Source organism: Ranitomeya variabilis, chromosome 3, assembly GCF_051348905.1.
Source record: "Ranitomeya variabilis isolate aRanVar5 chromosome 3, aRanVar5.hap1, whole genome shotgun sequence".
In the NCBI taxonomy this organism is placed as follows: Eukaryota; Metazoa; Chordata; class Amphibia; order Anura; family Dendrobatidae; genus Ranitomeya; species Ranitomeya variabilis.
In genome coordinates, this window is record NC_135234.1 from 85,373,538 (window position 1) to 85,397,100 (window position 23,563).

Genomic DNA, 23,563 nt, shown 5'->3' on the forward strand with positions numbered 1-23,563 from the left:
ATACTGGGACCAATGTTATTCTATGCGGCCGTGCACAGAGAGTCTTCCCGAGGAAAAAATTGCAACATGCCTGAGTTTGATCCAATATTCCGATTGCACTCAGCCATGCAAGTCAATGAGTCCGTGAAAATCGTAATGCAATCCGATTTCCACGGACTGGCAGAATGGAGAAGTTGGAGAATTTTTTTTCTGTCTCCCCCTCATCCAAGACACTCCGATCACACTTTGATCAAAGTGTGACTTACACAATTGACCAGATGAGAGAATATACTAATAGTGATGATGGTCTAATGATATTACTAACAGGAATAGGAAGAATAAATAGGAATCCCAAGGGTTGACGCTGTATATGATGATGCACATGTAATATGCAGGGATCAGTGAGCTCTAATGAATGGATCGGTGATTAACAGTGTGCGTGCTGCTCTCTTGGAATGACCGGTGATTGGTAGCAGGAGTCTGGCATTGATGCTCATGTAGGAGCTGTCCATTCCAGGCGCTTGCTAGTTAAAGTTATTCCTAGTGCTGACGCTAGGCGCTGTCCGTGGTGCTGAAGGCTCCTGGAGGCGCTGAGCAATCTAGAGGCAGGCAAGCAATCGTCTCCCATCCAGCAGTGAAATGTAAGCTTCTCCTCACTACAGCTGATTGCAATTACACCAACAAACAACTGCCAGCCTCTGCCACCAGAGCCACAACAAGCGATTTCTTCCTGTTCTCTTTTATTTGGGTAATTGCTTTTTTCCCTCCCCTCTTCAGCCAGCACTTCCAGCACAGGGTGCTTCTTCTTTCAATGCAGCTCGTTTCCACAGCTTGAACAGTATATGTGTCTGCTTCCAAAGTATTAGGGAAATCACACGCACACACACAGAAGGTAGAAGAGAAGAGGCTGTTTAAAGAGACTGAGTAATAAGGAGATAACCCCAAGACCATGTATGCTTTGTGCTTTACGTTAGCAGCAGCTATGGTGCATATCCAATCTCAAGGTAAGAAGAACTCAGTCATTTCATTTTCTGCTGTTGAATTATGCCTGTCAAGTAGCCGTTCAATTTGTCATTGTTTGAAGACCATGCCGGTGTAGAGGTCAGTCAATTCCAGATTTGTAGACATTTTTCGGCTTTAGAAAGTCACCGATTGTCTTCCAGTTGTCTTTAGGTTTCGTTGGAAGTCAACTGAAGTTTGTTTATTCCTAGTGCCTTTAATTATTGCCATACTTCTTTAAACATGCTTGTCTAATGCCTTTCTGTAGCTCACCCTTAGATTAAAAATGAAAAATTGGATTTCAGCGGATGCCTATGTCCTTGACAGATATGTCTATTCTAAAAGTAAAGTGCCTGGGGTATCTCATAATTACTTCTTTTCGATAATCTCATTTTGTTGGAAATGAAATGCCATTTAATCATTTGCCTTGAAATAATAGAATTTTTATGCTGCAATTCGTTTCAACAATGAACTCTGCTCCCACTCTGGTGCACAATTAATTAAGTTATTGGCAAATGATTTACCTCATTTGTGAAATATTACATCCTATTTTTTTTCTTTATTCTATTTTTTTATGAGATTTCCCAAGAGATCATGTGGTTCTTGAAGAAAATGAATTGGGATTTAAACAATTTAAGGAATCTTGTAAAAGTCTTCTTGATGTCAAAGTTTTCAAAGAGTTTCAAATAAGACTAAGTTTGTGCTTTCGTCATGAGTGTATGGGAGGGGTGCCAATACTTGTTGGCTGACTTAACCTGGACTTATGGCATTCTGTTGTCCTCTTACAAGTCTATATCTATCTTGTATGCACATGTGCTACTCTCTCAGAAGGCTTGGCACCATGACTGCTCTGCAACCTTTGTATTATGTCAACTTCTTTGTGTACAAGTTGGGTTGTTTCATGCTTAACCACATTCGCTTCTGTTTCTCGAAGCGCTTTTTTAGCCTATATGTCTTCGGTTGTCTTATGCTTTCTTGACAAAGTTTTACGTCTCACTCTTCTTGTCATATGTTTTCACATTCTCTAGAACTTACTGATGGATTTTACAGCAGGTGAACTCAACTGAACCTTAGTCGCACCTATAATGGGTCCCATTCATACATACAGTATTTAGGAAGATCGGGTATATCTAATCGTTCTTTACTCCTCAAGTTTTGATTTATTTCAATGTACTTTTTTTTGTTACTTTATTAATGAATAGTGTTACAAACTTTGGTCTCTATCCTGTGACCCTTCCAGATGTTGCATTTCTTGTAGAGTTACATGATGTAGAACACCACTGCTATAAAATATTACAATTGCGTCACATAATTTTGGGTCATTTAAGTAACCCAGCCTCTTTAATAGCAAATTAAAAAGTATCTTCACATTCAATGTTGACTTAACCTCTTAAGAAGACGTTTTTAGCATTTTCACCTTCTATAGAAACAGGAAGCCCGTTCATATCTTCATTTAACGTGTCATTTTTTTTCAAAACGAAAAGTATAAATCATCATTTGTGACCGCTGCTATATTCTGCCCCATGTGGTTAGTCTCACTTTAGTGTGGATGTTTCTTCTCTCTTGTAAAAATAAGAGTTGACAGGAGACCAGCAACTTAAGCAGTAACTGGGAAAACTGTGTAATGGGATATATTTCAGCTGCACCTGTCTGTACCAGGCCAAGCTTGGGAATTCAGTTTGCTTTGAAAATAAACTTCTCGAAAGCATATATTTTGGATTTGACCCTTCCTGTTAATATTCTAGTGTGTTTTTTTTTCTTTAAAGTTAAATGCTTTTGCTTTTTCATGTACTGGAACACATTTAAAATGCATCCTTCAAAGGAGATGTGAAATTAGTATCCTTCTAAAAATGTAATAACCCAAGAAAACAGTTGTCAGTCAGAGTATCAGTTGTGTGTAATTTATTAGTCTCTCTGCCAGCTCGGCTTGGAAAGCTGATTATGAACACACAGTAAAACAATTTTCAGAAAGAATGCTGGGCATATTAGTTAAACCAATAAACAGGAAGCTGTTGTAATAGAATTCCCCAAAACATGATTACATTTCAGAGTCACTTTAGAAGGAATACATATAAAATTGGGTCTGCAGCACTTGTCCGATTGCTCATTGTGCTTGGCAGAAGTGTCTGTGCAATAGATGCGCTGTTTATTGTATACTAAAATGTTCAGTGAATATATATATATATATATATATATATATATATATACACATATACAGTATATATGCAAGAGAGTGATCAGACCTTTGCTCCTTGTGTAGATTTATTGAATCCAAATGTTTCTAAAACCATCAGTACTTTGGTAACAGATCATTACTTCGGCTCGTGGAATGTATTTACTTCCAATTTTACTTCCTCCAATGTAATTAACATTGTTTTGCCTCTTTATAGACGTAATGCAAGCACTCATGGTTATTAAATAGGCAACGCATTTCCTGAGCTTTACATTGCAAACTTGGAATTGGAAACTTTGCTTGAAATAAAAAATGTCCTGTGACTGCTTGAATGATCAGGCAGCTTCCTTCTTAATGACTTGTGGACCCTCTAGCAGAAGAAGTTGATATCTAGGGTTAAAGGGCTTGTCGATAGAATATAAATTCTTGTTGTAATAGCCCAGACTTTCTAAAAAAAAAAAGCTAAGAATTAATATACACTGAATTCCACAGTTATATCAGTCATTATGGACTTTCTGGTCCCATTCTCTACACACCGAAAATGGCTGCTCAATCACCGGATGCTGCGGTGACCTGCCTCTGGCAGTAATTGACTGAGGGGGCATTTGTGCCCATTTTCTAAAGGTATTCCAAAATGGTGTTATTGGGAATAACATTTCTACTGCAGCTAAATATGTATTCATTAAAAATACCTAAATCTAAAATTGTGTAAATACAAAAGTAACTTTGTAGATCTGAAGCCTCTGTCACTCCAGTTCTATTTTTTTGCCCAGAGCCGCCACCTCCTGTTTGACTGACAGCCCCTATGCCGTGAGTTCAGTAAAACTGAGCCGTCAGTCAAGCAGAAGGAGGCAGCGCTGGGTGGGGAATAGAGCTGGAGTGACAGAGGCTTTAGATTTAGCATAGTCATGTGCATGTCAATTCAAGTGATGATTTCTCAGTAATGGAGGAATGGACAGGCCATGTAAAGGTATTGCTGGGCTTTTCTTTGAAAGAGATACATGTGCATATAAATAGTTTGGGGGGTGAAGCTGACACTCCATTCAACTGGTTTCCTGCAATGGTTTACACAACTGTGACAACTTTAACTGGCAAGTTAGTAATTACTTAGGTAGCCCATAAGAAAGTATGTACCCAATAATTTGAACATGTTACTGTACTACTACCATTTCTAAGTTCATGATGTGGTCCTGGGTTATATTATCCCCCACTATGTAATATTTCACCCTCTACAACATCTTAGGTGGCCCTGTTTCCACTGCTTTGTCTTTTTTAACGCCATTTGTCTCCATCACATGCTCCCCTTTCATACTAACCCTTTTTCTTCTATAGAATCCTAGTCTATATATCTTAGCTCTTTTTCAGCAGTAGTTACATATTACATTAAAATATTTAAGAGGTGGTAGCTTCTTATAAATGGCTTTACACCCTGATGGAAAACAGCACAGTAAGGCTTATTCAAAGAGGTGGAATAGAAAAGCTGTACAGAAATATTAATAGTTTTGTCTTGTTTGAAGAATAGTGTGAATTATTAAGTTCTTTAACAATAAAAGTTCAGCTATGGTCCATTTATCAGAATAAGAAGAATACTAAGATGTTCATAGTTCATAGAAGAAAGACTAAAGGCCCCGTCTCACATAGCGAGATCGCTAGCGAGATCGCTGCTGAGTCACAAGTTTTGTGACGCAACAGCGACCTCAGTAGCGATCTCGCTATGTGTGACACGTACCAGCGACCAGGCCCCTGCTGCGAGATCGCTGGTCGTGTCGGAATGGCCTGGACCTTTTTTTGGTCGTTGAGGTCCCGCTGACATCGCTGAATCGGTGTGTGTGACACCGATCCAGCGATGTCTTCACTGGTAACCAGGGTAAACATCGGGTTACTAAGTGCAGGGCCGTGCTTAGTAACCCGATGTTTACCCTGGTTACCAGTGTAAATGTAAAAAAAACAAACAGTACATACTCACCATCTGATGTCCGTCAGGTCCCTTGCCGTCTGCTTCCCACACTGACTGAGCGCCGCAAAGTGAAAGTGAAAGTACAGCACAGCGGTGACGTCACCGCTGCGCTCTGCTCTCACTGTACAGCGGCACTCAGTCAGAGCAGGAAGCAGACGGCAAGGGACCTGACGGACATCAGATGGTGAGTATGTACTGTTTGTTTTTTTTGGTAACCAGGGTAAACATCGGGTTACTAAGCGCGGCCCTGTGCTTAGTAACCCGATGTTTACCCTGGTTACCCGGGTGCTGCAGGGGGACTTCGGCATCGTTGAAGACAGTTTCAACGATGCCGAAGTCGTTCCCCTGATCGTTGGTCGCTGGAGAGAGCTGTCTGTGTGACAGCTCCCCAGCAACCACACAGCGACTTACCAACGATCACGGCCAGGTCGTATCGCTGCTCGTGATCGTTGGTAAATCGCTATGTGAGACGGGGCCTTTAGAGAATGATTTGCTCACTAGGAAGTAATAATAAACATGTAATTGTTCCTGATTTGATGTAAAGAAGGTCTTGCACACCCACAGTATCCATCCCATAGTTAGGCTCTGTTCACACCATGTTTGTCCTGCTCTATTATGCTCCAGAGATAAGTAGCTGTAAACTTATATAATTGCCTACAGTGTGTCTTGCTCTGTGGGAAGCAAACAGATGTAGTAGATTCTATCTTGACCTCAATGACACAGTATGCTGATGGTGTACGGGACTCATGCTATTTTTAACGAGCAACGCATTGAAATTGAACGCATAGTTTGCTCTGGGTGCTCCACTATTGCTGTAGTTGGCTGGCTCTCATGGTGGCCTTGTTAAAACTAGATTCTGCATGTTACATAGAAGTTACAAGAACCAAGCAAAAGTCCAGTGTGCTATTCTAATAACTTACAGTAACATGGTGAATGTTCGTCATGCCATGCTGTTTGTGAAGTGCATGTTAAAGGATTTTTAACCAAGTTATTAAGTTGTTCTCTATCTATTCAATAAGGAATAAGTGATTGATCGCTAGGGTCCGAGTGCTCAGATACACAGAGATCCCAAGTTTCCAAGTACAGAGTTCTGAAGAGCTCTCAAGTCAAACATGCGCAGCTTCACACCACTCATTCATTCTGTATGGGACTGCTGGCGAAAACCAAGTACATATCACGTTCGGCAATGCCATAGAGAATGAGAGTGTGAGAGTGTTCAACCTTCAGGGAATGTGTCAGTAGAATCAACCCTCCTAAACCATCTATAGAGGCATGCAGGTCATAGGAAGCTGAATAAAATGATACATTGATATCTGCGATCTATTGCCTTATTCCAAAGCAATCTACGTTATTAATAATATGTCAATGGGCTGTTAAGATCTCTCAGAGATTATTTTATATATGAAAGGGGACCACACCAGTGTGAGACATGCAGAATAGGAGAACAGACTGTCAGTCGTTACATGGCTCACACTGGTATACTGATGCATAAGAAAATGTAAACTGAAAGGACATTATTTTGGCATAATACAAACCAATAGATCTTTCTGTTTCGTCATTGCATGAAAGGATGATCCGCTACCATAAAAAAAACATTTGAGACGATACTTAAAGAATGCACCATCTGACTATTGGGATATCATGGTGCTCAACCCAGCAGTGAAGTTATACAATGTCTATGAGAATTGAAAAAGTGACATTTGCCATCCCTTTAAAAAAAATTTAGGCCCCTTCACACATCCTGATATTTTCAGTACTGGAGAAACCAGTACTGGTGAGGTCCATGGTCCGTGTCCATGTGCCATCCGTGTGACAGTATGACACCCATGTGTCCGTGTGTACCATCAGTGTGACAAGTACTGTCATGGAATGAAGAATACAATCGACAGATGTTAAGGTGTTAGATGTGTAAAGATAGGGAAAGATGATAGATACAGTGGGGCAAAAAAGTATTTAGTCAGTCAGCAATAGTGCAAGTTCCACCACTTAAAAAGATGAGAGGCGTCTGTAATTTACATCATAGGTAGACCTCAACTATGGGAGACAAACTGAGAAAAAAAAATCCAGAAAATCACATTGTCTGTTTTTTTATCATTTTATTTGCATTTTATGGTGGAAAATAAGTATTTGGTCAGAAACAAAATTTCATCTCAATACTTTGTAATCTATCCTTTGTTGGCAATGACAGAGGTCAAACGTTTTCTGTAAGTCTTCACAAGGTTGCCACACACTGTTGTTGGTATGTTGGCCCATTCCTCCATGCAGATCTCCTCTAGAGCAGTGATGTTTTTGGCTTTTCGCTTGGCAACACGGACTTTCAACTCCCTCCAAAGGTTTTCTATAGGGTTGAGATCTGGAGACTGGCTAGGCCACTCCAGGACCTTGAAATGCTTCTTACGAAGCCACTCCTTTGTTGCCCTGGCGGTGTGCTTTGGATCATTGTCATGTTGAAAGACCCAGCCACGTTTCATCTTCAATGCCCTTGCTGTCATGATTCTCAATGGCGAGAGAACATAGCCCAGCATATATGAGAACTAGCTCTTGGAAGATGGAAACTATACTGACCATGAACTAAACCTGCCGCACAACTAGAAGTGGCCGGGTAGCATGCCTACGTTTTTTTATCCCTAGATGCCCAGCGCCAGCCGGAGAACTACCTAATCCTAGCAGAGGAAAAGACAGTCCTGGCTCACCTCTAGAGAAATTTTCCCAAAAGGCAGACAGAGGCCCCCACATATATTGGCGGTGATTTTAGATGAAAAGACAAACGTAGTATGAAAATAGGTTTAGCAAAAATCGAGGTCCGCTTACTAGATAGCAAGAAGACAGAAAGGGCACTTTCATGGTCAGCAGAAAACCCTATCAAAACACCATCCAGAAATTACTTTAAGACTCTAGCATTAACTCATAACACCAGAGTGGCAATTTCCGCTCACAAGAGCTTTCCAGACACAGTAACGAAACAGCAGCTGTGAACAGGAACAAAATGCAAAAACACACAAGGACAAAAGTCCAACTTAGCTGGGAGTTGTCTAGTAGCAGGAACATGCACAGAAAGGCTTCTGATTACATTGTTGACCGGCATGAAACTGACAGAGGAGCAAGGTTATATAGCGACTCCCACATCCTGATAGGAGCAGGTGAACAGAGGGGATGATGCACACAAGTACAATTCCACAAGTGGCCACCGGGGGAGCCCAGAATCCAATTTCACAACAGTACCCCCCCCTCAAGGAGGGGGCACCGAACCCTCACCAGAACCACCAGGGCGATCAGGATGAGCCCTATGAAAGGCACGGACAAGATCGGAGGCATGAACATCAGAGGCAGTGACCCAAGAATTATCCTCCTGACCGTATCCCTTCCATTTGACCAGATACTGGAGTTTCCGTCTGGAAACACGAGAGTCCAAGATCTTTTCCACAACGTACTCCAACTCACCCTCAACCAACACCGGAGCAGGAGGCTCAACGGAAGGCACAGCCGGTACCTCATACCTGCGCAACAATGACCGATGAAAAACATTATGAATCGAAAAGGATGCAGGGAGGTCCAAACGGAAGGACACAGGGTTAAGAATCTCCAATATCTTGTACGGGCCGATGAACCGAGGCTTAAACTTAGGAGAAGAAACCCTCATAGGGACAAAACGAGAAGACAACCACACCAAGTCCCCAACACAAAGCCGAGGACCAACACGACGACGGCGGTTGGCAAAAAGCTGAGTCTTCTCCTGGGACAACTTCAAATTGTCCACCACCTGCCCCCAAATCTGATGCAACCTCTCCACCACAGCATCCACTCCAGGACAATCCGAAGATTCCACTTGACCGGAGGAAAATCGAGGATGAAACCCCGAATTACAGAAAAACGGGGACACCAAGGTGGCAGAGCTGGCCCGATTATTGAGGGCGAACTCCGCCAAAGGCAAAAAAGCAACCCAATCATCCTGATCCGCAGACACAAAACACCTCAAATATGTCTCCAAGGTCTGATTAGTCCGCTCGGTCTGGCCATTAGTCTGAGGATGGAAAGCAGACGAAAAAGACAAATCTATGCCCATCCTAGCACAGAATGCCCGCCAAAATCTAGACACGAATTGGGTCCCTCTGTCAGAAACGATATTCTCCGGAATACCATGCAAACGAACAACATTTTGAAAAAACAGAGGAACCAACTCGGAAGAAGAAGGCAACTTAGGCAAGGGAACCAGATGGACCATCTTAGAGAAACGGTCACACACCACCCAGATGACAGACATCTTATGAGAAACAGGCAGATCCGAAATAAAATCCATCGAGATGTGCGTCCAAGGCCTCTTCGGGATAGGCAAGGGTAACAACAATCCACTAGCCCGAGAACAACAAGGCTTGGCCCGAGCACAAACGTCACAAGACTGCACAAAGCCTCGCACATCTCGTGACAGGGAAGGCCACCAGAAGGACCTTGCCACCAAATCCCTGGTACCAAAGATTCCAGGATGACCTGCCAACGCAGAAGAATGAACCTCAGAGATGACTCTACTGGTCCAATCATCAGGAACAAACAGTCTACCAGGTGGGCAACGATCAGGTCTATCCGCCTGAAACTCCTGCAAGGCCCGCCGCAGGTCTGGAGAAACGGCAGACAATATCACTCCATCTTTAAGGATACCTGTGGGCTCAGAATTACCAGGGGAGTCAGGCTCAAAACTCCTAGAAAGGGCATCCGCCTTAACATTCTTAGAACCCGGTAGGTAAGACACCACAAAATTAAACCGAGAGAAAAACAACGACCAGCGCGCCTGTCTAGGATTCAGGCGCCTGGCAGACTCAAGGTAAATTAAATTTTTGTGGTCAGTCAATACCACCACCTGATGTCTGGCCCCCTCAAGCCAGTGACGCCACTCCTCAAAAGCCCACTTCATGGCCAAAAGCTCCCGATTCCCAATATCATAATTCCGCTCGGCGGGCGAAAATTTACGGGAAAAAAAAGCACAAGGTCTCATCACGGAGCAGTCGGAACTTCTCTGCGACAACACCGCCCCAGCTCCGATTTCAGAAGCGTCTACCTCAACCTGAAAAGGAAGAGCAACATCAGGCTGACGCAACACTGGGGCGGAAGAAAAGCGGCGCTTGAGCTCCCGAAAGGCCTCCACAGCATCAGGGGACCAATCAGCAACATCAGCACCCTTCTTAGTCAAATCAGTCAATGGTTTTACAACATCAGAAAAACCAGCAATAAATCGACGATAAAAGTTAGCAAAGCCCAAAAATTTCTGAAGACTCTTAAGAGAAGAGGGTTGCGTCCAATCACTAATAGCCTGAACCTTGACAGGATCCATCTCGATGGAAGAGGGGGAAAAAATGTATCCCAAGAAGGAAATCTTTTGAACCCCAAAAACACACTTAGAACCCTTCACACACAAGGAATTAGACCGCAAAACCTGAAAAACCCTCCTGACCTGCTGGACATGAGAGTCCCAGTCATCCGAAAAAATCAGAATATCATCCAGATACACAATCATAAATTTGTCCAAATAATCGCGGAAAATGTCATGCATAAAGGACTGGAAGACTGAAGGGGCATTTGAAAGACCAAAAGGCATCACCAAATACTCAAAATGGCCCTCGGGCGTATTAAATGCGGTTTTCCACTCATCCCCCTGCTTGATTCGCACCAAATTATACGCCCCACGGAGATCAATCTTAGAGAACCACTTGGCCCCCTTTATACGAGCAAACAAATCAGTAAGCAGTGGTAACGGATATTGATATTTAACCGTGATTTTATTCAAAAGTCGATAATCAATACACGGCCTCAAAGAGCCGTCTTTCTTAGACACAAAGAAAAAACCGGCTCCTAAGGGAGATGACGAAGGACGAATATGTCCCTTTTCCAAGGACTCCTTTATATATTCTCGCATAGCCGCGTGTTCAGGCACAGACAGATTAAATAAACGACCCTTAGGGTATTTACTACCCGGGATCAAGTCTATGGCACAATCGCACTCCCGGTGCGGAGGTAGTGAACCAACCTTGGGTTCTTCAAAAACGTCACGAAAGTCAGACAAGAATTCAGGAATCTCAGAGGGAATAGATGATGAAATGGAAACCAAAGGTACGTCCCCATGAGTTCCTTTACATCCCCAGCTTAACACAGACATAGCTCTCCAGTCGAGGACTGGGTTATGAGATTGCAGCCATGGCAATCCCAGCACCAAAACATCATGCAGATTATACAGCACCAGAAAGCGAACAACCTCCTGGTGATCCGGATTAACACGCATAGTCACTTGTGTCCAGTATTGTGGTTTATTACTAGCCAATGGGGTGGAGTCAATCCCTTTCAGAGGTATCGGAGCCTCCAATGGCTCCAAATCATACCCACAGCGTTTGGCAAAGGACCAATCCATAAGACTCAAAGCAGCGCCAGAGTCGACATAGGCGTCCGCGGTAATAGATGACAAAGAACAAATCAGGGTCACAGATAGAATAAACTTAGACTGTAAAGTGCTAATTGAAACAGACTTGTCAGGCTTTTTAGTACGCTTAAAGCATGCTGATATAACATGAGTTGAATCACCACAATAGAAGCACAACCCATTTTTTCGTCTAAAATTCTGCCGCTCGCTTCTGGACAGAATTCTATCACATTGCATATTTTCTGGCGTTTTCTCAGTAGACACCGCCAAATGGTGCACAGGTTTGCGCTCCCGCAGACGCCTATCGATCTGAATAGCCATCGTCATGGACTCATTCAGACTCGCAGGCACAGGAAACCCCACCATAACATCCTTAATGGCATCAGAGAGACCTTCTCTGAAAATCGCCGCCAGGGCGCACTCATTCCACTGAGTAAGCACAGACCATTTGCGGAATTTTTGGCAGTATATTTCAGCTTCATCTTGCCCCTGAGACAAGGACATCAAGGCCTTTTCCGCCTGAAGCTCTAAATGAGGTTCCTCATAAAGCAACCCCAAGGCCAGAAAAAACGCATCCACATTGAGCAACGCAGGATCCCCTGGTGCCAATGCAAAAGCCCAGTCTTGAGGGTCGCCCCGGAGCAAGGAAATTACAATCCTGACCTGCTGTGCAGGGTCTCCGGCAGAGCGAGACTTCAGGGACAAAAACAATTTGCAATTATTTTTAAAATTTTGAAAGTGAGATCTATTCCCCGAGAAGAATTCAGGCAAAGGAATTCTAGGCTCAGACATAGGTGCATGAACAACAAAATCTTGCAAATTTTGTACCTTTGTGGCGAGATTATTCAAACCTGTAGCTACACTCTGAAGATCCATTTGAAACAGGTGAACACAGAGCCATTCAAGGATAAGAAGGAGAGAAAGAGAGGAAGGCTGCAGTATAGGCAGACTAGCAAGTGATTCAATTAAGAGCACACTCAGAACTAGAGGAAAAAAAAAAAAAAAAATTGTAGCAGACTTCTTTTTTCTCTCCTTTCTCAGCCAGTAATTTAACCCTTTCTTTTGGGCCGGTCAAACTGTCATGATTCTCAATGGCGAGAGAACATAGCCCAGCATATATGAGAACTAGCTCTTGGAAGATGGAAACTATACTGACCATGAACTAAACCTGCCGCACAACTAGAAGTGGCCGGGTAGCATGCCTACGTTTTTTTATCCCTAGATGCCCAGCGCCAGCCGGAGAACTACCTAATCCTAGCAGAGGAAAAGACAGTCCTGGCTCACCTCTAGAGAAATTTTCCCAAAAGGCAGACAGAGGCCCCCACATATATTGGCGGTGATTTTAGATGAAAAGACAAACGTAGTATGAAAATAGGTTTAGCAAAAATCGAGGTCCGCTTACTAGATAGCAAGAAGACAGAAAGGGCACTTTCATGGTCAGCAGAAAACCCTATCAAAACACCATCCAGAAATTACTTTAAGACTCTAGCATTAACTCATAACACCAGAGTGGCAATTTCCGCTCACAAGAGCTTTCCAGACACAGTAACGAAACAGCAGCTGTGAACAGGAACAAAATGCAAAAACACACAAGGACAAAAGTCCAACTTAGCTGGGAGTTGTCTAGTAGCAGGAACATGCACAGAAAGGCTTCTGATTACATTGTTGACCGGCATGAAACTGACAGAGGAGCAAGGTTATATAGCGACTCCCACATCCTGATAGGAGCAGGTGAACAGAGGGGATGATGCACACAAGTACAATTCCACAAGTGGCCACCGGGGGAGCCCAGAATCCAATTTCACAACACCTTGCTGATGGAAGGAGGTTTGCACTCAAAATCTCACGAAACATGGCCCCATTCATTCTTTCATGTACCCGGATCAGTCGTCCTGGCCCCTTTGCAGAGAAACAGCCCCAAAGCATGATGTTTCCACCACCATGCTTTACAGTAGGTATGGTGTTTGATGGATGCAACTCAGTATTCTTTTTCCTCCAAACACGACAAGTTGTGTTTCTACCAAACAGTTCCAGTTTGGTTTCATCAGACCATAGGACATTCTCCCAAAACTCCTCTGGATCATCCAAATGCTCTCTAGCAAACTTCAGACGGGCCCGGACATGTACTGGCTTAAGCAGTGGGACACGTCTGGCACTGCAGGATCTGAGTCCATGGTGGCGTAGTGTGTTACTTATGGTAGGCCTTGTTACATTGGTCCCAGCTCTCTGCAGTTCATTCACTAGGTCCCCCCGCGTGGTTCTGGGATTTTTGCTCACCGTTCTTGTGATCATTCTGACCCCACGGGGTGGGATTTTGCGTGGAGCCCCAGATCGAGGGAGATTATCAGTGGTCTTGTATGTCTTCCATTTTCTAATTATTGCTCCCACTGTTGATTTCTTCACTCCAAGCTGGTTGGCTATTGCAGATTCAGTCTTCCCAGCCTGGTGCAGGGCTACAATTTTGTTTCTGGTGTCCTTTGACAGCTCTTTGGTCTTCACCATAGTGGAGTTTGGAGTCAGACTGTTTGAGGGTGTGCACAGGTGTCTTTTTATACTGATAACAAGTTTAAACAGGTGCCATTACTACAGGTAATGAGTGGAGGAAAGAGGAGACTCTTAAAGAAGAAGTTACAGGTCTGTGAGAGCCAGAAATCTTGATTGTTTGTTTCTGACCAAATACTTATTTTCCACCATAAAATGCAAATAAAATGATAAAAAAACAGACAATGTGATTTTCTGGATTTTTGTTTCTCAGTTTGTCTCCCATAGTTGAGGTCTACCTATGATGTAAATTACAGACGCCTCTCATCTTTTTAAGTGGTGGAACTTGCACTATTGCTGACTGACTAAATACTTTTTTGCCCCACTGTATATATGGTGGCTTGCGAAAAAATTTACCCATTATGTAATTTTTCATGTTTTGCTACCTCACAACCTGGAATTTAACTGTTTTTTTTTTTGAGGGTTTGCATCAGTTCATGTAAAGAACTTACCTACATCTGTGAACATTTTGGTTTTCTTTTTATTGTGAAGCAAACAACAAACAGGACAAAATAACTGAAAACTTCAGTGTGTATAATTACTCACCCCCTAAAGTCAGTACTTTGTAGAGCCTCCCTTTCCGTCAAATACAGCTAAGTCACTTAGGATAAATTTCTATGGGCTTTCCACATCATGCCACTGTGAATTTTGCCCATTACTCAAGGAATAACTGCTCCAGCTCCTTCAAGTTAGATGATTTCCTCTGGTGAACAGCAATATTCAAGTCTGACCACAGATTCTCAACTGGATTAAGGTCTGGGTTTTGACTAGGCCACTCCAAAACATTTAAATATTTTCCCTTAAATTATTTGAGTGTTGCCTTGGTAGTATGCTTTAGGTCATTGTCCTGTTGGAAGGTGAACCTCCATCCCAGTCTCAAATCATTGACAGACTGAAAAAAGTTTTGCTCAAGAATATCCCTATATTTTACACCATCCATCTTCCCCTCGACTCAGACCATTTTCCCTGTTTCTCCTGCAAAAATAATCCCTACAGCATGATGCTGCCACCACCATGGTTATCTGTGGGGATGGTGTTCTTGGGATTAATTAGCTGCTTTGATTTGGTGCCACACAAAACGTTTACCTTGGTGGCCAAAAAGTTAAATTTTTGTCTCATCTGACTACATCACCTTCCTCCATACATTTGAGGAGTCTCCCACATGTCTTTTGGCAAACTCAAAACAAGCCTTACAATTTTTGCGAGAAAATAAAGGCTTTTTTTCTGCCCACTCTTCCATAAAGACCATCTCTATGAAGTATATGGGTTATTGTTGTCGAATGGACAGATACTCCAGTCTTTGCTTGGGAACTTTGCAGCTACTTCAAGGTTACCCTTGGTCTCTGGGCTGGCTCTCTGATTAATGCCCTCCTTGCCTGGACTGAGAGTTTTTGATGGGCGTCTCTCTTGGCAAGTTTGCTATGGTACCATGTTCTTTGCATTTGATGATAATGGATTTGATGGTGCTCCAGGGTACCATCAGAGATTGGGATTTTTTTTAGAACACAACCTTGACTTGTACTTCTCAACAACTTTGTCCCTGACTTGTTTGGAGATCTACTTGGTCTTCATGGTGTTGTTTGATTTATGGTGCCTCTTGTTAATGGTGTTGCAGCTTCTATGGCCTTTTAGAAAAGCTGTATATATACTGATAAACCATGTAACATTTAGATTGCACACAGGTGGAGTTCCTTCCACTAAGCATGTGGCTTATGAAAGTAATTGCTTGCATCAGAATTTTTTAGGGGCTTAATCACCAAAGGGGTGAATACATACTGTATGCACATGCTAATTTTTAGTTATTTCATCTCATAAATGTATTTTCTGCCTATATTTTTCTCACTTAAATTCACCTTCTTAGACTATTTAGTGCTGATGCATCACATGCAAATTGGATTACAAAAATATTGAAACACAGGTTGTAATGCAATAAAATAGGTAAAAAGCCAAAGAGGGTGAATGCTTTCGCAAGCCACTAGAGAGCGAAAGATAGTTAAATAAAAATATGCCAGTGAGATATATAATCAGTGCTTTGCCTGTGTACAATTCTAGAGTTCTGCACTTGTATTTATCTACTAATTAAATAAATAAAAAAGGCATGGATTAACCCATATTTTTGTGGGAACCCTTAAAAAATGATGTGCGGTCCACCCTTTTTTTTTACTAACCAGCAAAGGCTAAACAGACAGTTGCAGGCTTATATTAATAGGCTGGGAAGGGCCTATGGATATTGGCCCCCTCCCAGACTAATAACACTAGCCCTCAGCTCCACTAGAACGGGTGCATCTAATGATTGAAGGTGGCATTATTCACATTGCTTTAAAAGCGTGGATGCATGATGCAGGAGGCTGCAGGAGTGCTGTGAACACTTCAACAGGTCCTGGTACAGAATGGTGTGTCGGGAACTGTTGAAACATTGCTGTATGTGAAATGGCTGTCATCCACAGTGCTGCCTGCAGCCTCCTGTGAATACTGTTTTATTTAAAGGGATGGTAAGTGCCACCTTTTCAATTCTCATAGACATTGTTTTCCTATGGTCATGGTAGTCATATACATAAGATCTTTACCAACATAACATATTGTATGCATAAACTGTACAACCCGAATCTAAAGAGAAAAGTCTAAAATAAAATATGAAGTAATAAAGAAATTGACTGTGGTGAGAATAAAGTTTATTAATCCCTTTACGACCTATGACGTATAGGTAGGTCATAGATCGCCTCCCCCTTTTTGGTCCGGGCTGATTTAATCAGCTGACATGTGCCCCTAACAGCCACAGGTGGAACTGCGATAGTAAATGACAGAGGCATTTAACTCTTGCAAACCGGATGCATGTCAGTAGCTCCTCCCATTGGAGCCCCTGTCACATGATTGTAGGGATCCAATGGATTGGCATTACAACTCGGGGTCTGCAGGAGACACCTGTGGCCAGCGCTCATAGCAGATGGACATTTCTGCTACACATAGCAGGCCTGAAGCCCTGCTATGTGTTCCACAAACAATTGTAAAATCCCAGCTTCAAGTCTACTAAGACTAGCATGTAAAAAATAAAAAAAGTTTTAAAAAATCTAAAATAAAATTTAAAAATATTAAAGTTCAAATCACCCTCTTTTGCACCATTCAAAATAAAACAATAAAAAATACACATATGTGGTATGTCCGTGTTCAGAAACACCTCATCTCTCAAAATATAAAAAAAATTAATCTGATCGATAAATGGCGTAACGAGAAAAAAATTCAAAAGGCCAGAATTACGTTTTTTGGTCGCCGCAACATTACAAAAAAATGCAAAATATCGTATCTATCTATCTCAAAATAGTATCAATAAAACCACCAGCTCGGTGAGCAAAAATAAGCACTCAACCAGCCCCAGATCCCGAAAAATGTAGACACTATGGGTCTCAGAAAATGGCACCATTTTTTTTTTTTTTTTAAACTTTGGATTTTTTCACCATCTAAATAAAAAAGAAAAAAGAACCTATACATGTTTGGTATCTGCAAACTTGTAATGACCTGGAGAATCATAATGGCAGCTCAGTTTTAGCATTTAGTGAACATGGTAAAAAATAAATAAATTGTGGAGTTGCACTTTTTTTTCAATTTCACATGCTTGTAATTTTTTTCCCATTTTCCAGTACATTATATGGTAAAATCAATAATGTCGTTCAAAAGTACAACTTGTCCCACAACAAAAAAAGCCCTCGCACGGCCATATTGACCAAAAAATAAAAATGTTATGGCTCTGGGAAGAAGGAGAGCAAAAAACGAAAACGCAAAAAACGGAAAAACCCAAGGAGGTGAAGGGGTAAAATCTTGTATTTTCTACTACAGAAGCCATTTTCAAACAGTAGGTATGTGTTTTGTTTTTTTCCCGAAAGCCCACACATGAGCCCGCATGAGCTACAATATCCTGGCAGAGAAAAAAAAAGAATGTGCTGTGATTGAACTGGATTCCAAGAAACAAGTGTAGGCGTTGTTTTTAAAGTCTAGAATTTGGCACAGCTCACACCCTTTGGACACGTGTTGTAGTTTAGTTACGGCAATTCTGATACAATAGCATTTCTGTGTTGTCATCGCCTCTTTCCAACAGTTATTTATTGAAGTCAAATTGGGAAAGATAGAATTGGAATCCTGGAAAGACGCATCTTAGATTGGACAGATTTGATTGGCGTATGATTGGGTTTGTGTGGAGACTGGTGAATTATCTTGTAGCGCTACGCTAATTGTATTTGATAAATGAAACATTTACCTTTCGGTAATGTTCCTTCAAGCAGGTTTAAGTCTACGAGCATGGATTACATGACTGGAGACATTAATGTCTGTAAAATATTAGTGGTATTTAACTGATACATTACAACAGTAGATTATATCATTTTATATCAGGAAAACCTTTTTGTTGTTATCCAAGCTGATTGGCATTAAAGAGGACATATATTGATGTTTTAGTAAATACTTCTTATCTGGAAGGAGTTACCCCGTTGGAAAAAATTATCACTTTTCTTTTACATCAGTATGTGTGTCCAACTACTGGGAAACTTTTATCCCCATTATGAGACCCTTTTATCCAAGAGCGGACACAGATAAAAGAGCCCCTGTGCAATAACATCCTTTTGGACCCCTGTACAGTTGCACACGCAGAATGGAGTTACAGTGAACATGCTGAACCACTCAATGCTCCAACGTTCCGTATGGGGATACTGGAGTATTGTGTCCAGCGTTCTATGCCAGCCTCATAGGGAATAAATGGAGTGGCGGTCAAGTATGTGCACTAACACTCCATAATAATGGGTATACAACAGTGATCAGCTGGTATGCTCGTTACTCGAGTTTCTCCGAGCATGCTTGCGTGGTCTCCGAGTATTTCGGCATGCTCGGAGATTTAGTTTATGTCGACGCAGCTGTATGATTTGCAGCTGCTAGACAGCTTGAATACATGTGGAGATTGCCTGTTTGTTAGGCAATCCCCACATGTATTCAAGCTGTCTAGCAGTCACAAATCATGCAGCTGCATCAACATAAACTAAATCTCCAAGCACGCCAAAATACTCGGAAACCACGCAAGCATGTGGAGTGCCGCTAGGACCGTGGGGTACTCGGCCCGGGTATGGTGGTATTTAAAGGGGAAGATCATGGCAGCAGTGACCCAGTCCATGTCCCTGGGTGTCCAATTAAAGGGGATGAAGTGTAGTGGCAAATAAAGGCAATGGAGAAATGTTTGTGACGCCACCTGTGGTACTCGTCCAGGGATGGCCGACGCTGCTTAAAGTGGACCACTGGGGCAGATGGTGCTACAGCAGAGTTGGTATAGCTCCCCACAGGTAGAGCTTAGTCCCCAGAGCTACTGGTGCAGTTGGTAAGGGATGATAGATGGTGGGGTGCAGGAAATGATTGGAGGACACAGGTTTTGCAGTTTTCTTTACCTTTTACTGGTGAAATTGCAGGCACAGGTTACAGGTGTTGATGGGGTCCGGGCAGCATGGGAGTATCTTGGGATCCACCTAGCCAGGTGGGTTTGCAAGCCTTCCTTTTGCACTGTGCTCTCTGTTCCTTGCTGCCTGAAGCTTTACACAATTTCCTCTTAGTGTCTGCTTCTCCTAACCCATATGGTTGACAGCATGAGCCGTGCATGGGCACTGTCTTCTGACTGGCAGCCCCAGGCTCCTGACTTGCTGTGGTGCCTCCAGGTGTTAGATGGACCAGGAGACCTGCAATCTCCTGCCCTCCGGTTCTAGTTTTTTGGCCCTTTAGTACCCATGCAACCATGGACCCCTCTTCCTTCACTAGCTCAGACTTACTGACTAACCCTGCCTCCAGACCAGAACTTATAGGGAAGTTCCCCTGAAACCAAGTTTAGAGCTCCCCCTTCTGGTCTGGAGTTAGGAAAGATGTTGTATGCCAGTGTTACCTGTTAAGGGGATCCCTTCTTGCTTCCAGGCATGACATTACCCCCTGTGAGGGAGGCATTGCCACTGTGGCATCCGGACTCCTGGGGTGCCACACATGCATACTCGCTCATCATTAGTATACAAGTATCCCATTTTAGTGATTAGTGGAGGTTCTAGCATTCGGTCTACCACCGATCTAAAAGTTGTGGATAGGTAACATCTTGTTCCAACCGGACCTGTAATGAATAATAAACCTTGGAGCTATGCAATGTTCAGTCCGTCTGATATTGCTCTTGGAAATATGTGAAGAGAGTATTAGCACATGCAGAATTGTGTATATAAAAAGGAATTTTTTTTATAGGAAATGCAAACTTCAGAAATAGAAACTGGTCCTTTTTAAAATTTCCTTCTGCAACATATTTCGGGCATCAGATGTGGGTTAATGCGAGAGTTATGAAAGTACATTGAGGGCTTGTTTCCACTTGTGAGAAACACGTCCGTGTCTTGCATGTGGAAACCAAGCTGTGGCGCCGGCACTTTGGAGCGGAGCGTGCAGCTCCATGTGTTCCTATGCGGCTGCACGCTCCGCTCTGGAGTGCCGGCGCCACAGCTTGGTTTCCACATGCGAGACACGGACGTGTTTCTCGCAAGTGGAAACAAGCCCTAAATTTGTAACTCTGAGTCAATCAACTAAATCTTTTTATCATTAATTTTATTTCTCACATGGGTGACTAAATCACTAATACAGATTATGAAATGAGGCTGAAAGCCATTGCTCCAAGAACAATGAAAGAGATGTGGCCGCACAAACTGCAGCACTATCCTGATGTGAACAATGATGCACTTTTATAGGTTATAACTAGCTATGTTGGGTTTAACCTATAGTCGTTTTTATTATATTTAATAGTTCTACATTATCGCAGCATGTACTACCCCCCCAAGCTGTGCTCAATTTTAACCTGAGGCACCAAAATCTCAAATGACTGACATATGTGAGCAGATTAGCGTAACAGCAAATACATACAGAATAAATATCAATTCCCCAAGATGTAATGTTCTTGGTTCTAATAGAAATCAGGATGAGTTGAAAAACAAGAGTCATGGTTAATACTAAGATTAAACATTATACAAAAAACTATTTAATAGTATATCTACTAAAATCCTAATAAAGTGACAAGCAGCCATAGGAAATACTATGTCAAAAATGCATGAACATTTGAGGAGTCCAGAAAAAGGTTCTGTTGTCTTATATCATAAGAGGATATTTAGTTTCTGGTTTGTGGACTAAGAAGACTCCAATAATAAAATCTGATGCTGATTAGAGCTGAAAAATACTAAATTCATGCCATGGTTAACCCCTTCATGACCCAGCCTATTTTGACCTTAATGACCTGTCCATTTTTTGCAATTCTGACCAGTGTCCTTTTATGAGGTAATAACTCAGGAACGCTTCAACAGATCGTAGCGATTATGAGATTATTTTTTTATGACATATTGGGCTTCATGTTAGTGGTAAATTTAGGTCGATAATTTTTGCATTTATATGTGAAAAAAATGGAAATTTGGCGAAAATTTTGAAAATTTCGCAATTTTCAAATTTTTAATTTTGTATTCTGTTAAACCAGAGAGTTATGTGACACAAAATAGTTAATAAATAACATTTCCCACATGTCTACTTTACATCAGCACAATTTTGGAAACAAAATATTTTTTTGCTAGGAAGTTATAAGGGTTAAAATTTGACCAGCGATTTCTCATTTTTACAGCACAATTTACAAAACCATTTTTTTAGGGACATCCTCACAGTTGAAGTCAGTTTGAGGGGTCTATATGGCTGAAAATACCCAAAAGTGACACCATTCTAAAAACTGCACCCCTCAAGGTGCCCAAAACCACATTCAAGAAGTTTATTAACCCTTCAGGTGTTTCACAGCAGCAGTAACATGGAAGGAAAAAATAAACATTTAACTTTTTAGTCACGAAAATGATCTTTTAGCAACATTTTTTTAATTTTACCAAGGGTAAAAGGAGAAACTAGACCCCGAAAGTTGTTGTTCAATTTGTCCTGAGTACGCCAATACCCCATATGTGGGGGGGAACCACTGTTTGGGCGCACGACAGGGCTCGGAAGGGAAGGAGTGCCATTTGACTTTTTGACTGAAAAGTTGGCTCCAATCTTTAGCGGACACCATGTCGCATTTGGAGAGCCACTGGGTGCCTAAAGATTGGAGCTCCTCCACAAGTGACCCCATTTTGGAAACTAGACCCCCCAAGAAACTTAATTAGATGCATAGTGAGCACTTTAAACCCTCAAGTGCTTCACAAATTGATCCATAAAAATGAAAAAGTACTTTTTTTTACAAAAATTTTCTTTTAGCCTCAATTTCTTCATTTTCACATGGGCAACAGGATAAAATGGATCCTAAAATTTGTTGGACAATGTCTCCTGAGTACACCGATACCTCAAATGTGGAGGGTAAACCACTGTTTGGGCGCACGTCAAGGCTTGGAAGGGAAGGAGTGCCATTTGACTTTTTGAATGGAAAATTAGCTCCAATCGTTAGCGGACACCATGTCGCGTTTGGAGAGCCCCCGTGTGCCTAAACATTGGAGTTCCTCACAAGTGACCCCATTTTGGAAACTAGACTAGACTAGATGTGTGGTGAGCACTTTGAACCCCCAAGTGCTTCACAGAAGTTTATAACGCAGAGCGGTGAAAATAAAAATCATTTTTCTTTTCTCAAAAATGATTTCTAGCCCGCAATTTTTCATTTTCACAAGGGCAACAGGAGAAATTGAACCCCAAAAGTTGTTTTCCAGTTTGTCCTGAGTACGCTGATACCACATATGTGGGGGTAAACCACTATTTGGGCACACGTCGGGGCTCGGAAGGGAAGTAGTGACGTTTTGAAATGCAGACTTTGATGGAACGGTCTGCGGGCGTCACATTGGGTTTGCAGAGCCCCTGATGTGCCTAAACAGTAGAAACCCCCACCAGTGACCTCATTTTGGAAACTAGACCCCCCAAGGAACTTATGTAGATGTGTGGTGAGCACTTTGAACCCCCAAGTACTTCACAGAAGTTTATAACGCAGAGCCATGAAAATAAAAAATCATTTTTCTTTCCTCAAAAATGAATATTTAGCCCGCAATTTTTCATTTTTACAAGAGTGACAAGAAAAATTGGACCCGAAAAGTTGTTGCCCAGTTAGTCCTGAGTATGCTGATACCCCATATGAGGGGGTAAACCACTGTTTGGGCACACGTCGGGGTTTGGAAGGGAGGGAGCACCATTTGACGTTTTGAACGCAAGATTAGATGGAATCAATTGTGGTGCCATGTCGCGTTTGGAGACCCCTGATGTGCCTAAACAGTGGAAACCCCTCAATTCTAACTCCAACACTAACCCCAACACACCCCTAACCCTAATCCCAACTATAACCATGACCCTAACCCCAACACACCCCTAACCACAACCCTAACCCCAGCACACCCTTAACCCTAATCCCAACCCTAACCACAGCCCTAACCCCAACACACCCCTAACCCTAATCCTAACCATAACCCTAACCACAAGCCTAACCCTAACACCAACACACCCCTAACCCTAATCTTAACCCTAATTC

The 23,563-nt window shown here is 42.2% G+C and overlaps 1 protein-coding gene across 2 annotated transcripts in view; it reads left to right on the forward strand.

Annotated features, from left to right (window-relative positions):
• The first annotated feature begins 552 nt into the window (after nucleotides 1-552).
• Nucleotides 553-23,563, forward strand: part of SEZ6 (seizure related 6 homolog) — an 880,998-nt gene continuing 857,987 nt past the window's right edge. For both annotated transcript variants that reach the window (XM_077294330.1, XM_077294332.1), the window contains exon 1: nucleotides 553-983. In XM_077294330.1, the coding sequence (XP_077150445.1) occupies nucleotides 929-983 (55 nt within the window). In that variant the 5' untranslated portion in view covers nucleotides 553-928. The remainder of the gene's footprint in view (nucleotides 984-23,563) is intronic.